This window comes from Pristiophorus japonicus, chromosome 9 (genome assembly GCF_044704955.1).
Source record: "Pristiophorus japonicus isolate sPriJap1 chromosome 9, sPriJap1.hap1, whole genome shotgun sequence".
NCBI classification, from domain to species: domain Eukaryota; kingdom Metazoa; phylum Chordata; class Chondrichthyes; family Pristiophoridae; genus Pristiophorus; species Pristiophorus japonicus.
Genome location: NC_091985.1, coordinates 200,774,522 through 200,787,746, shown reverse-complemented (window position 1 = coordinate 200,787,746; position 13,225 = coordinate 200,774,522). Strand labels below are relative to the sequence as shown.

General features: G+C 46.8%; 1 protein-coding gene across 5 annotated transcripts in view; it reads right to left on the bottom strand.

The window, feature by feature from the left end:
• Positions 1-964: 964 nt before the first annotated feature.
• Positions 965-13,225, bottom strand: part of LOC139272811 (zinc finger protein 3-like) — a 33,047-nt gene continuing 20,786 nt past the window's right edge. For all 5 annotated transcript variants that reach the window (XM_070888921.1, XM_070888920.1, XM_070888922.1 and 2 more), the window contains one exon: positions 965-2,267. In XM_070888921.1, the coding sequence (XP_070745022.1) occupies positions 1,238-1,912 (675 nt within the window). In that variant the 5' untranslated portion in view covers positions 1,913-2,267 and the 3' untranslated portion in view covers positions 965-1,237. The remainder of the gene's footprint in view (positions 2,268-13,225) is intronic.

Here is a 13,225-nt window from a genome sequence, read left to right as displayed (position 1 = left end):
ATTCAGATAATATTCTGCCTTCATGTTTTTGTCACCAAAGTGGATAACCTCATATTTATCTACATTCTACTGCATCTGCCATGCATTTGCCCACTCACCTAAGCTGTGAGGGGGACGCTAAGAGGCTGCAGGGTGACTTGGACAAGTTAGGTGAGTGGGCAAATGCATGACAGATGCAGTATAATGTGGATAAATGTGAGGTTATCCACTTTGGGGGCAAAAACGCGAAGACAGAATATTATCTGAAAAATCATTTGGACCCGATGGCCCATATCCTAGGGTATTGAAAAAGGTAGCTATAGAAATAGCAGATGCATTGGTTGTCACCTTCCAAAATTCCATAGATTCTAGAATGGTTCCCATAAAGAAAAACCCTTGCCTCCCACACCACTCTTTGAGCCATGCATTTAATGTTCTAAGCTGCTTATCCCTTTAACAATTGGTGTGTGGCTCAGGTAACAATCCAGAGATTATTACCTTTGAGGTTCAGCTTTTTCATTTGGACCCCAACTCCTCCTTCAGCAGAACCTCATTCCTAGTCCTACCTATGTTGTTGGTTCCTACATGGTCCACAACAACTGGATCCTTCCCTTCCTACTCCAAGTTCTGACTCTGATCTGTCCCGGAGAGGAGGCAGTGTGTGATGTCCCTGTGGGGTGCCATGTCTGACCCTGAGCTGCCCCTGGAAGGGGGCAGTTTGTGATGTCCCTGTGGGGTGCAGTATGTTCAGTGTCTGACCCGGAGCTGCCCCAGGGAGGGGGCAGTGAGTGATGTCCCTGTGGGGTGCAGTATGTTCAGTGTTTGACGTTGAGCTGCCCTCATTCCCCCTGCTCCAGGGGGCAGTCACTCTCCTCTCAGTCGGAGTTAATTGGAGAGACAGCGTCATCTACTGGATACCGGCGGTATTTCAAGGCACATCATGTCCCCTTCCTCCCAGAGAAATCCAAAACCAACCTGCAGATTCAATTCATTTTATTCTCAACTGTTTAACAAACATTAGCTCCATTTGTTGTAGTTTTCAGTATTTGAAGAAAGCCCTTTAAAGAGTTAAGCATGGATGCAAACACAATCAGCATTATTTTTATCTGACCCTTTTCCCGTTGATTAATTGGTCAAATATCTAGAATATTAATCTCCAGCCCAGTTACAGGGGGCATCAATATCAGCAGAAAGAAACCTCAACTGTCAGAATGGACGCGATTCAGTCTGGGGTAACAGCAGAATCCAAACCCTGCAGTCACTTGTGAACTCGCTGATGTGTCAGCAGGTGAGATGACTGAGTGAATCCCTTCCCACACTCAGAGCAAGTGAACGGTCTCTCCCCAGTGTGAACTCGCTGGTGTCTCAGCAGGCTGGATGACTGAGTAAATCTCTCCCCACACACGGAGCATGTGAACGGTCTCTCCCCAGTGTGAACTCGCTGGTGTGTCAGCAGGTAGGATGAGGTAGTGAATCCCTTCCCACACACAGAGCAAGTGAATGGCCTCTCCCCAGTGTGAACTCGCTGGTGTCTCAGCAGGCTGGATGACTGAGCGAATCCCTTCCCACACATGGAGCAGGTGAATGGCCTCTCCCCAGTGTGAACTCGCTGGTGCATTAGCAGGATGGATGAGGTAGTGAAACCCTTCCCACACACATTGCAGTTGAACAACCTCTCCCCAGTGTGAACTTGCTGGTGTATCAGCAGGATGGATGAAGTAGTGAATCCCTTCCCACACACAGAGCAGGTGAATGGTCTCTCCCCAGTGTGAACTCGCTGGTGTAGCAGCAGGGTGGATGACCGAGTGAATCCCTTCCCACAGTCAGAGCAGGTGAACGGCCTCTCCCCGGTGTGACTACGCCGATGAATTTCCAGATCAGAAGGGTAATTAAATCCCTTCCCACAGTCCCCACATTTCCACAGTTTCGCCATGGTGCGGGAGCCCTTGTGTCTCGCCAGGTTGGACGATCAGTTGAAGCCTCGTCCACACACAGAACACGTGTACGGTTTCTCCCCACTGTGAATGGTGCAATGTTTTTCAGGCTGTGTAACTGGTTAAAGCTCTTTCCACAGGCTGTGCACTGGAACACTCTCACTCGGGTGTGTGTGGCTTGGTGCTTTTCCAGTCACACTAATGTTTAAAATCTGTTCCCACAGACAGAACAAACAATAATTTCTCCTTTCACGTTCAAAGTCCGATGATATTCAGGTCCTGAGGAATCGAGTAATTCTGTCAGATTGACATGATGTTTGGTTTGAGTTTCTCAATCCTGCCCTTTGTAATACCCTGGAAAAGAAGTTTACAAAAACCATTACTACAAGTACAGGACAGAAATTCAGAACAGACAATTCTAGATTCTATGGAACATTCTTTCCTCTCTTGTTCCTCCAAAGCTATAAATCACCGTCCCACACACTCTCTGTACTCACTGTCCTGAAATTCAAACACATCGCATGTCTGAAGACAGCTTATCCTCCGCTTCCAGTTTTCACCACCAACTCTGTCTGGGTTCAGTTCTACACTCACTGGTTCCCCTCCCTCTCCTCCACTGAAGGTGCCGACTCTGACTGGGTTCAGTTCTACACTCACTGGTTCCCCTCCCTCTCCTCCCCTGAAGGCGCTGACTCTGACTGGGTTCAGTTCTACACTCACTGGTTCCCCTCCCTCTCCTTCCCTGAAAGTGCTGACTCTGACTGGGTTCAGTTCGACACTCACTGGTTCCCCTCCCTCTCCTCCCCTGAAGGTGCTGACTCTGTCTGGGTTCAGTTCTACACTCACTGGTTCCCATCCCTCTCCTCCCCTGAAGGTGCTGACTCTGTCTGGGTTCAGTTCTACACTCACTGGTTCCCCTCCCTCTCCTCCCCTGAAGGTGCTAACTCTGGCTGGGTTCAGTTCTACACTCACTGGTTCCCCTCCCCTGAAGGTGCTGACTCTGGCTGGGTTCAGTTCTACACTCACTGGTTCCCCTCCCCTGAAGGTGCTGATTCTGGCTGTGTTCAGCTCAACACTCACTGGTTCCCCTCCCTCTCCTCCCCTGAAGTTGGCGATGAAGTGAGTTGGCGCCTCAATGCCCGGCCCACAATCGTGACTGAATTACTGCCGATAAAAGGGAATTATTGATCTACATCTCTATTAATCTATATCTATATATCCGACCGCAGTGAAGGGGGAATAGGAGGCAGCCGTTGCTGACAGGGTGATTTGGAGATTAGATTTAAAGGGAGGGAGTGCGAGTGAGATTGAGCCGAGCGAGGTGATGGCTGGAGTCCAGCGCGGCCGGAGAGAGGGCGATAAAGCCCCGAAGCTGCAAACGCCGGTAGTTCAGGTTATTATTCCCAGTTTGCGGTGCACACCAATTGTTTATGAAGCCTCCCTGTCCATCTGTCGGACCATTACTGCCCTCCACTCCACCGGCCCACAACCACCTCTCCCGCTACAGAGAATCCACCCACAGCAACTTAAATCTTCATTTCAAAACTAAAATCCGAGGTTCCTGTTTGTTTCTTGCTGTCTTGTAACTAATTACATCTGGAGAGAGCAGAGTGGGAAGGCTGAAGGGATTTGCGGTGATCAGGATCAAACTGTACCCGGAGTGAGTGTGTGTCGGTATAAACAATAAAGTGAGCAGAAAAGGACCTGTTTGATGGGACAATGTAGAGGGAGCTTTACTCTGTATTAGAAACTGAAACTATATAGAAATTATATCACTGAGTTGAAACTGTCACAGGACAGGAGAGTGGAGAGCATCAGTTCATACAATCACAGGACAGAGAGTGGAGAGCACCAGTTCATACAATCACAGGACAGAGAGTGGAGAGCACCAGTTCATACAATCACAGGACAGAGAGTGGAGAGCACCAATTCATATAATCACAGGACAGAGTGGAGAGCACCAGTTCATACAATCACAGGAAAGAGAGTGGAGAGCTCCAGTTCATACAATCACCGACCAGAGAGTGGAGAGCAACAGTTCATACAATCACAGGACAGAGAGTGGAGAGCTCCAGTTCATACAATCACAGGACAGAGAGTGGAGAGCACCAGTTCATACAATCACAGGACAGAGAGTGGAGAGCATCAGTTCATACAATCACAGGACAGAGAGTGGAGAGCACCAGTTCATACAATCACAGGACAGAGAGTGGAGAGCTCCAGTTCATACAATCACAGGACAGAGATTGGAGAGCATCAGTTCATACAATCACAGGACAGAGATTGGAGAGCATCAGTTCATACAATCACAGGACAGAGAGTGGAGAGCTCCAGTTCATACAATCACAGGACAGAATGGGGAGCATCAGTTCATACAATCACAGGACAGAGAGTGGAGAGCTCCAGTTCATACAATCACAGGACAGAGAGTGGAGAGCACCAGTTCATACAATCACAGGACAGAGAGTGGAGAGCACCAGTTCATACAATCACAGGAAAGAGAGTGGAGAGCACCAGTTCATACAATCACCGACCAGAGAGTGGAGAGCACCAGTTCATACAATCACAGGACAGAGAGTGGAGAGCTCCAGTTCATACAATCACAGGACAGAGAGTGGAGAGCACCAGTTCATACAATCACAGGACAGAGAGTGAAGAGCATCAGTTCATACAATCACAGGACAGAGGGTGGAGAGAATAAAAACAGAAAATGCTGGAAATCTCAGCAGGTCAGGCAGCATCTGTGGAGCGGAAGCAGAGTTAACACTTCAGGTCGACAATCCTTCGTCAGACTGGAGAGTGTTCGGAAAGAATGGATTGTTAACGAGCACTGGAAGGGGGAGAGGAAGATAGAACAAAAGGGAAGGTCTGTGATAGGTTAGAAGACAGGAGAGATTGGAGAGAGGAAAAGGGATGATGGCCAAATTCAAATGGTAATGCCAGGAGTTAGAAAATCATTAATGAAGAAAGAGTGTGAATGGCGGGATAATAACCAACTACCATTAGAGACAAGGAGAAAAAAAGAAAGAAACAGGCTGTGGCAGGGTGGTGGGTGGGAGCCAAAGATTGGCAGCGGTTACGCTCTGAAATTGTTGAATTCAATGTTGAGTCCAGGAGGCTGTAAAGTGCCTAAACGAAAGATGAGGTGCTGTCCCTCGAGCCCCTATTTAAAAAAGGAGAAAGACAAAGAGCAGGAAACGATAGACCAGTTAGCCTAACATCTGTCTTTGGGAAAATGCTGGAGTCCATTATTAAGGAAGCAGTAGCGGGACATTTGGAAAAGCATGATTCAATCAAGCAGAGTCAGCATGGTTTTATGAAAGGGAAGTCATGTTTGACAAATTTGCTGGAGTTTTTTGAGGATGTAACAAGCAGGGTGGATAAGGAGGAACCAGTGGATGTGGTGTATTTGGATTTCCAGAAGTCATTCGATAAGGTGCCACATAAGAAATTACTGCACAAGATAAAAGCTCACAGGGTTGTGGGTAATATATTAGCATGGATTGAGGATTGGCTAACGAACAGAAAATCAGGATATATGGTTCATTCTCAGGATGGCAAATAGTAACTAGTGGGGTGCCGCAGGGATCGGTGCTGGGTCCTCAACTATTTACAATCTATATTAATGACTTGGATGAAGGGACAGAGTGTAATGTAGCCAAGTTTGCTGATGATACAAAGATGGATGGGAAAGCAAATTGTGAGGAGGACACAAAAAATCTGCAGAGGGATTTCGACAGGCTAAGTGAGTGGGCAAAAATTTGGCAGATGGAGTATAATGTGGGAAAATGTGAGGTTATCAAATTTGGCAGAAATAATAGAAAAGCAAATTATAATTTCAATAGAGAAAAAATGCAAAGTGCTGCTGTATAGTGACCTGGGTGACCTTGTGCATGAAAAAGAAAAAGTTAGTATGCAAGTAATCAGGAAGGCAAATGGAATGTTGGCCTTTATTGCAAGGGGGATAGAGTATAAAAGCAGAGAAGACCTGCTACAACTGTACAGGGTATTGGTGAGGCCACACCCAGAGTACTACGTACAGTTTTTAAGCTAATAAAGTAATGCAACTGAATACTGTAGACAATGAGTAAGTGACCTTAGCTCCTTTAATTAAACTCCAGAGTATTGGTACAGCATGGGAGGCCTGCTTATATAGTGCTCCCAAAGGATGCTGGGATCCCTTGGGACTCCAACAGATATGCCCTCTGGTGGCGGTATGATACAGGTTGCCGAGCGTTGCATACATAACATCACTTCCTCCCAAAGTCAATGGTACACTTATTTACAGGGCGAGACGATTTGGGACTTTTCGCTCCATTGTTGATCATCTCGGTACAAATGCAGGTGTGGGCGAGTTGGTTGGTTCTTCGCTGGCCTTGCCGGGCTGCTGGTGATGGTGAGTTCAGCTTCGTGGTCGACCATGATGTCGGTTACTACTTGTGTGTGTGTTGGAGGGTCGAAGTTGGTGGTGTCCTCTTCAGGTTGCTCGTGGCTGTCTGTGAATTGCAGTTTGGTTTGGTCCAAATGCTTTCTGCAAGTTAGTCCATTGGCAAGTTTGACCTAAAGCACCCTGCTCCCTTCTTTGATTATGACGGTGCCAGCAAGCCATTTGGGTACATGTCCATCGTTGAGTAAAAATATAGGGTAATTGACTTCAATATCACGTGACAAGTTTGCGCGATCATTGTACATGCTTTGTTGATGTGGCCTGCCCTCAACGTGATCATGGAGATCAGGATGGACAAGCGAGAGTCTTGTTTTAAGCGCCCTTTTCATGAGCAGCTCAGCTGGGGGAGCCCCGATGAGTGAGTGGGGTCTGGTCCGGGAGCTGAGCAGAACTCGGGACAGGCCGGTCTGCAGGGAGCCTTCCGACACATGTTTCAAGCTTTGCTTGATGGTTTGGACTGACTGTTCTGTCTGGCTGTTGGATTCAGGCTTGAACAGGGCAGATGTGACGTGCTTGATCCTATTGCGGGTCATGAATTCCTTGAATTCAACACGGGTGAAGCACGGCCCATTGTCGCTGACAAGGACATCAGGCAGGCCGTGCGTGGCGAACATGGCTCGTAGGCTTTTGATGGTGTCAGTGGACGTGCTTACAGACATTATTACACATTCAATCCATTTTGAATAAGCATCCACAACAACCAAAAACATTTTGCCTAGAAATGGGCCCGCAAAGTCAATGTGGATCCTAGACCACGGTTTGGAGGCCCATGACCACAAACTTAGCGGTGCCTCCCTTGGTGCATTGCTCAGTTGAGAGCAAGTGTTGCATTGGCGCACGCATGACTCCAAATTTGAGTCACTGCTGGGCCACCACACATGGGATCTGGCTATGGTTTTCAGCATTACTATGCCTGGGTGGGTGCTGTGTAGGTCGTGTATGAATGTTTCCCTGCCTTTCTTAGGCAAAACCACGTGATTTCCCTACAAAAGACAGTCCGCCTGTATGGACATTTCGTCTTTGCGTCGCTAGAATGGCTTGTTCTCTTCATGCCTCTCTGCTGAGATGCTGGACCAGCTTCCATGGAGGATACAGTTTTTTTTTTACAAGGGACAGTAAAGGGTCCTGGCTGGTGCAGGTCCTGATCTGACGGGCCGTAACGGATCATTTTTCATTTTCAAATGCACCCATCACCAAGAGCAAGTCTGCAGGCTGTGCCATTTCCACCCCGGTGGAATGGTAGCCGACAGAGCATCAGCGCAATTCTCTGTGCCTAGTCTATGGAAGATTACATAGTTGTATGCAGCCAGCGTGAGCACCCATCTTTGGATGCAGGCATAGGCATTGGCATTGATCCTTTTGCCCTCTGAGAATAGCAATATGAGTGGCTTATGGTCAGTTTCTAACTCAAACTTAAGACCAAACAGATACTGGTGCATTTTTTTCACCCCGTACACACATGCCCGAGCTTCTTTTTCAATCATGTTGTTGGCCCTTTCGGCCTTGGACAAACTCCTGGACACATAGGCGACCGGTTGCAATGTTCCTGAATCGTTTGCTTGTTGTAACATACACCCGACCCCATACAAAGACACATCGCAAGCTAGCACTAAACATTTACATGGTTTAGACAGAACAAGCAGAACATAACAGATTTCTGGCTTTCTCAAAAGCAGCCTCTTGTGATTTCCTCCATACCCAGTCGTCTCCCTTGCATAGCAGCACACGTAGGGGTTCTAGCAGGGTGCTTAACCCGGGTAGGAAATTACCGAAATAGTTGGAGTCCCAGGAACGACCACAGCTGCGTCACATTCTGTGGTCTCGACGCATCCTTGATGGCCTCCGTCTTGGCGTCAGTGGGTCTGATGCCACCTGCTGCGATTTTTCTTCCCAAGAACTCAACCTCTGGCACCAGGAAAACACACTTTCGAGCGTTTCAACCCGAGTCCCACGCGATCTAACCGATTTAGAATCTCTTCCAGGTTCTTCAAGTGTTCAATGGTGTCCCGACCTGTGACCAGTATGTCGTCCTGGAAAACGGCAAGAACCGACTTTACAGGCTCTCCATGTTCCTTTGGAAAATTGCTGCGGCTAATTGAATCCCAAACGGGCACCTATTGTAGATGAACAGACCTTTGTGCGTGTTGATGCAGGTGAGGCCTTTCGAAGATTCCGCCAGCTCCTGCGTCATGTAGGCCGAGGTCAGGTCCAACTTGATGAACGTCTTTCCTCCAGCCAGGGTCGCAAATAGGTCGTCTGCCTACGGTAGGGGGTACTGGTCCCGTAGCGAAAAACAGTTAATCGTTACTTTATAGTTCCCACAAATTCTGACCGTGACATTGCCTTTGAGAACCGGAACAATCGGACTGGCCCACTCGTTGAACTCCACCGGCACGATGATGCCTTCCCGCTGCAGCCTGTCCAGCTCAATCGCCACTTTCTCTCACATCATATATGGCACAACCCGTGCCTTGTGGTGGATGGGTCGTGTAACGGGAGCCAAGTGGATCTGCACCTTCGTCCCCGAGAAACTTCCGATGCCTGGCTCAAACAATGACGGGAACTTGCTCAGAACCTGGGCACATGAGGCATCGTCAACGGACAAAAGCACTCGGATGTCGTCCCAGTTCTAGCGGATTTTTCCCAGCCAGCTTCTGCCGAACAGTGTGGGGCCATCTACTGGTACAATCCATAGTGGGAGCTCGTGCACTGTTCCATCATAGGAGGCCTTTACTGCTGCACTGCCAATAACAGGCATCAGCTCTTTAGTGTAAGTTCTTAGCTTGATATGAATGGGGCTTAGCTTGGGCCTGTGTGCATTGTTGCACCACAGCCTGTCGAAGGCCTTTTTGCTCATGATAGTCTGACTCGCAAACGTGTCCAATTGCATGGACACTGAAATTCTGTCCAGTTCAAATTTTAGCATGATCGGTGGACATTTTGTGGTGAAGGTGTGTAACCTGTACAGTTCTGCCTCCTCGGTTCGAGTCTCTAGTTCAGCCTGATCCGCCATGGATCGATCCTCCTCTGCAACGTGGTGGTTTGCAGGGTTTGCAGCTCATCTGCACATTCGCTGGAGGTGTCTCATTGTTCCACAGCCTTTGCACAGTGTTTGAAGCGGCATTGATGGGCTCGATGATCACCTCCGCAGCACCAACAAGGTGTTAACTGCCTCGAATCAACGTTTGATAGTGGACTTTGTGTCATGTGAGGTCGTGCAGCTGCAGGCGTGTGTGTTCTGCCACGTACATTCCTGCCTGAAAACGACATTACTTTGTGTACATTACTTGTCGAAACCTCTTTATGCTGCAAAATTTGTTTGGTGTTATCGCTGGTGGACATAAATGCCTGGGCTATCGTTTTGGCTTTGCTCAGGTTCGGTGTTTCAACAGTCAATAGTTTGCGAAGGATAACCTCATGACCAATGCAAAGCACAAAGAAGTCTCTGAGCATTTGCTCAAGGAATCCATCGAATTCGCAATGTCCTGCAAGGCGCCTTAGTTCGGCGATGTAGCTCGCCACTTCCCGGCCTTCAGACCGTTGACATGTGTAAAATCGATACTTTGCCATCAGAACGCTTTCCTTTGGATTTAGGCCCCCCCCAGACCAGCGTACACAGTTCTTCATACCATTTGGTTGTTGGTTTCACCGGAGCTAGAAGATTCTTCATGAGGCCATAGGTTGTTGCCCCACATTAGGTGAGGAGGATCGCCCTTCGTTTGGCAGCGTTCTCGTCCCCTTCCAGCTCGCTGGCCATGAAGTATTGGTCGAGTCGCTCCACGAAGGCCTCCCAATCGTTCCGTTTTGAGAATTTCTCCAGGATACCAATAGTTCTCTTGCATTTTCGCGTGGTTGTTTGTTATCTCATCGCTAGTTGCTAAGCTCATAAAAAAGTAATGCAACTGAGTGCTGTAGACAATGAGTAAGTGTGACCTTAGCTCCTTTAATTAAACTCCAGAGTGTTGGTACAGCATGGGAGGCCTGCTTATATACAGTGCTCCCAAGGGATGCTGGGATCCCTTGGGACTCAAACAGGTATGCCCTCTGGTGGCGGTATGATACAGGTTGCCTAGGGTTGCATACATAACAGTTTTGGTCTCCGTATTTAAGAAAGGATATACTTGCATTGGAGGCAGTTCAGAGAAGGTTCACTGGGGTGATTCCGGCGATGAAGGGGTTGACTTATGAAGGTAGGTTGAGTAGGTTGGGCCTCATTGGAGTTCAGAAGAATGAGAGGTGATCTTATTGAAACATATAAAATAATGAGGGGGCTCGACAAAGTGGATGCAATGAGGATATTTCTCTCAGGATGTGAACCTAGAACTAGGAGACATAGTTTCAGAATAAGGAGTCGCCCATTTAAAACTGAGATGAGGAGGAATTTCTTCTCTCAGAGGATTGTAAATCTGTGGAATTCTCTGTCCCAGAGAGCTGTGGCGGCTCAGCCAATGAATATATGTAAGGTGAAGATAAACAGATTTTTGAGCGATAAGGGAATAAAGGGTTATGAGGAGCGGGCAGGGAAGTGGAGCTGAGTCCATGATCAGATCAGCCATGTTCTTACTAAATGGCGGAGTAGGCTCGAGGGGCCAAATGGCCTACTCCTGCTCCTATTTCTTACGTTCTTATGTTCTCATTACACAGTACCAGATCAAAGATAGCCTGCTCCTTGGTTGGTTCCGTAATGTACTGTTCAAGGAAATTATCCCGGAAACACACTATGAATTCTTCCTTAAGGCTATCTTAGTCGATTTGATTTGTTCAATCAACATGAAGATTAAAATTGCCCATGATTATTCCTGCTCCTTTATTTAAACCTCCATTATTTCTTGATTTATACTCCATCCAACAGTGTAGTTACTGTTAGGGGGCCTATAGACTTTGCCCACCAGTGAGTGTAATATTTATTCTGTATCTGTCAGTCTCTGGTTAGCGAGTGTGGCTTTTCCTTTATGCCTGGTAGTTTATGGTATGGAAGAGAGGTTTTCACTGTACCTGTCAATTACTGGTAAGTGAGTGTGGGTTTCATTCTGTATCTTTCATTCTCTGTTATGTGAGTGTCAGATTTACACAGTCCCTGTCATTTTCTGATATGTGAGTTTGGGTTTTACCTGTGTCTGTCTGTTTCTGATATTTGTGTGTGGGTTTTACACACTCTCAGCCTATGGTATGAGTGTGTGAATTTTATTCTGTATATAACAGTTTTTGGTGTGGATTTCACTCTATACTTGTCAGTCTCTGGTATGTTAGTTTGTGACTCCTCTATCCCAATCAGTTTCTGTTATGTGAATGCGAGCTATATTCTGTACCTATTAGTTTCTGAAATGTGAGTGTGCATTTTACTCTGTCCATGTCTGTTTCTACTCTGTGATTGTGGGTTTTCCTCCGGCACTGTTAATTTTTGGTATTTGAGTGTTGATTTTCTTTGTGAGTGCAGTTTTACTCTTTATTTATCAGTGTTTGATATGTGAGTGTGGGTTGTAATCTGTATCCGTCAGTTACCGGTGTGTGTGTGTGGCTTTCACTCTCTACCTTTCAGTCTCTGGTATATGTGTGGATTGTATCTGTAAATTTCAATCTCTGGTAGGCGAGTGTGGGTTTTACTCTCGGTCAGTTTCAGGTAATGTGGGCTTTTGTCTGTACCTGTCTGTTTCTGGTATTTGAGTGGGGCTTCATTCTGCACCTTTCAGTTTAAGAACATATGAACACAAGAAATAGGAGCAGGAGTAGGCCATACAGCCCCTCGAGCCTGCTCCGCCATTCAATACGATCATGGCTGATCCGATCATGGACTGAGGTCCATCTCCCTGCCCACTCCCTATAACCCCTTATCATTTAAGAAACTGTCTATTTCTGTCTTAAATTTATTCAATGTCTCAGCTTCCACAGCTCTCTGAGGCAGTGAGTTCCACAGATCCACAACTCTCTGAGAGAAGAAGTTTCTCTTCATTTCAGTTTTAAATGGACGGCCCCTTATTCTAAGATTTTGTCCCCTAGTTCTAGTCTACCCTATCAGTGGAAACATCCTCTCTGCATCCACCTTGTCAAGCCCCCTCATAATCTTATACGTTTCGATAAGATCACCTCTCATTCTTCTGAATTCCAATGAGTAGAGGCCCAATCTACTCAACCTTTCCTCATAAGACAACCCCCTCATCTCTGGAATCAACCTAGTGAACCTTCTCTGAACTGCCTCCAAAGCAAGTATATCCTTTCGTAAATATGGAAACCAAAACTGCACACAATATTCCAGGTGTGGCCTCACCAATACTCTGTACAACTGTAGCAAGACTTCCCTTTACGATAAAGGCCAAGATTCCATTGGCCTTCCTGATCACTTGCTGTACCTGCATACTGACAGTGTTTCAAGCACAAGTACCCCCAGGTCCCACTGTACTGCAGAACTTTGCAATCTCTCTCCATTTAAATAATAACCTGCTCTTTGATTTTTTTCTGCCAAAGTGCATGACCTCACACTTTCCAACATTATGCTCCATCTGCCAAATTTTTGCCCACTCACTTAGCCTGTCTATGTCCTTTTGCAGGTTTTTTGTGTGCTCCTCACACATTGCTTTTGCTCCCATCTTTGTATCGTTAGCAAACTTGGCTACGTTACACTCAGTCCCTTCTTCCAAGTCGTTAATATAGATTGTAAATAGTTGGAGTCCCAGCACCGATCCCTGCGGCACACCACTAGTTACTGATTGCCAACCTGAGAATAAACCATTTACGTTTTCTATTTGTTAGACAATCCTCTATCCATGCTAATATATTACCCCCAACCCCGTGAAATTTTATTATCTTGTGCAGTAACCTTTTATATGGCATTGTGTCACATGCCTTCTCTGATGTGAATGTGGGCTTT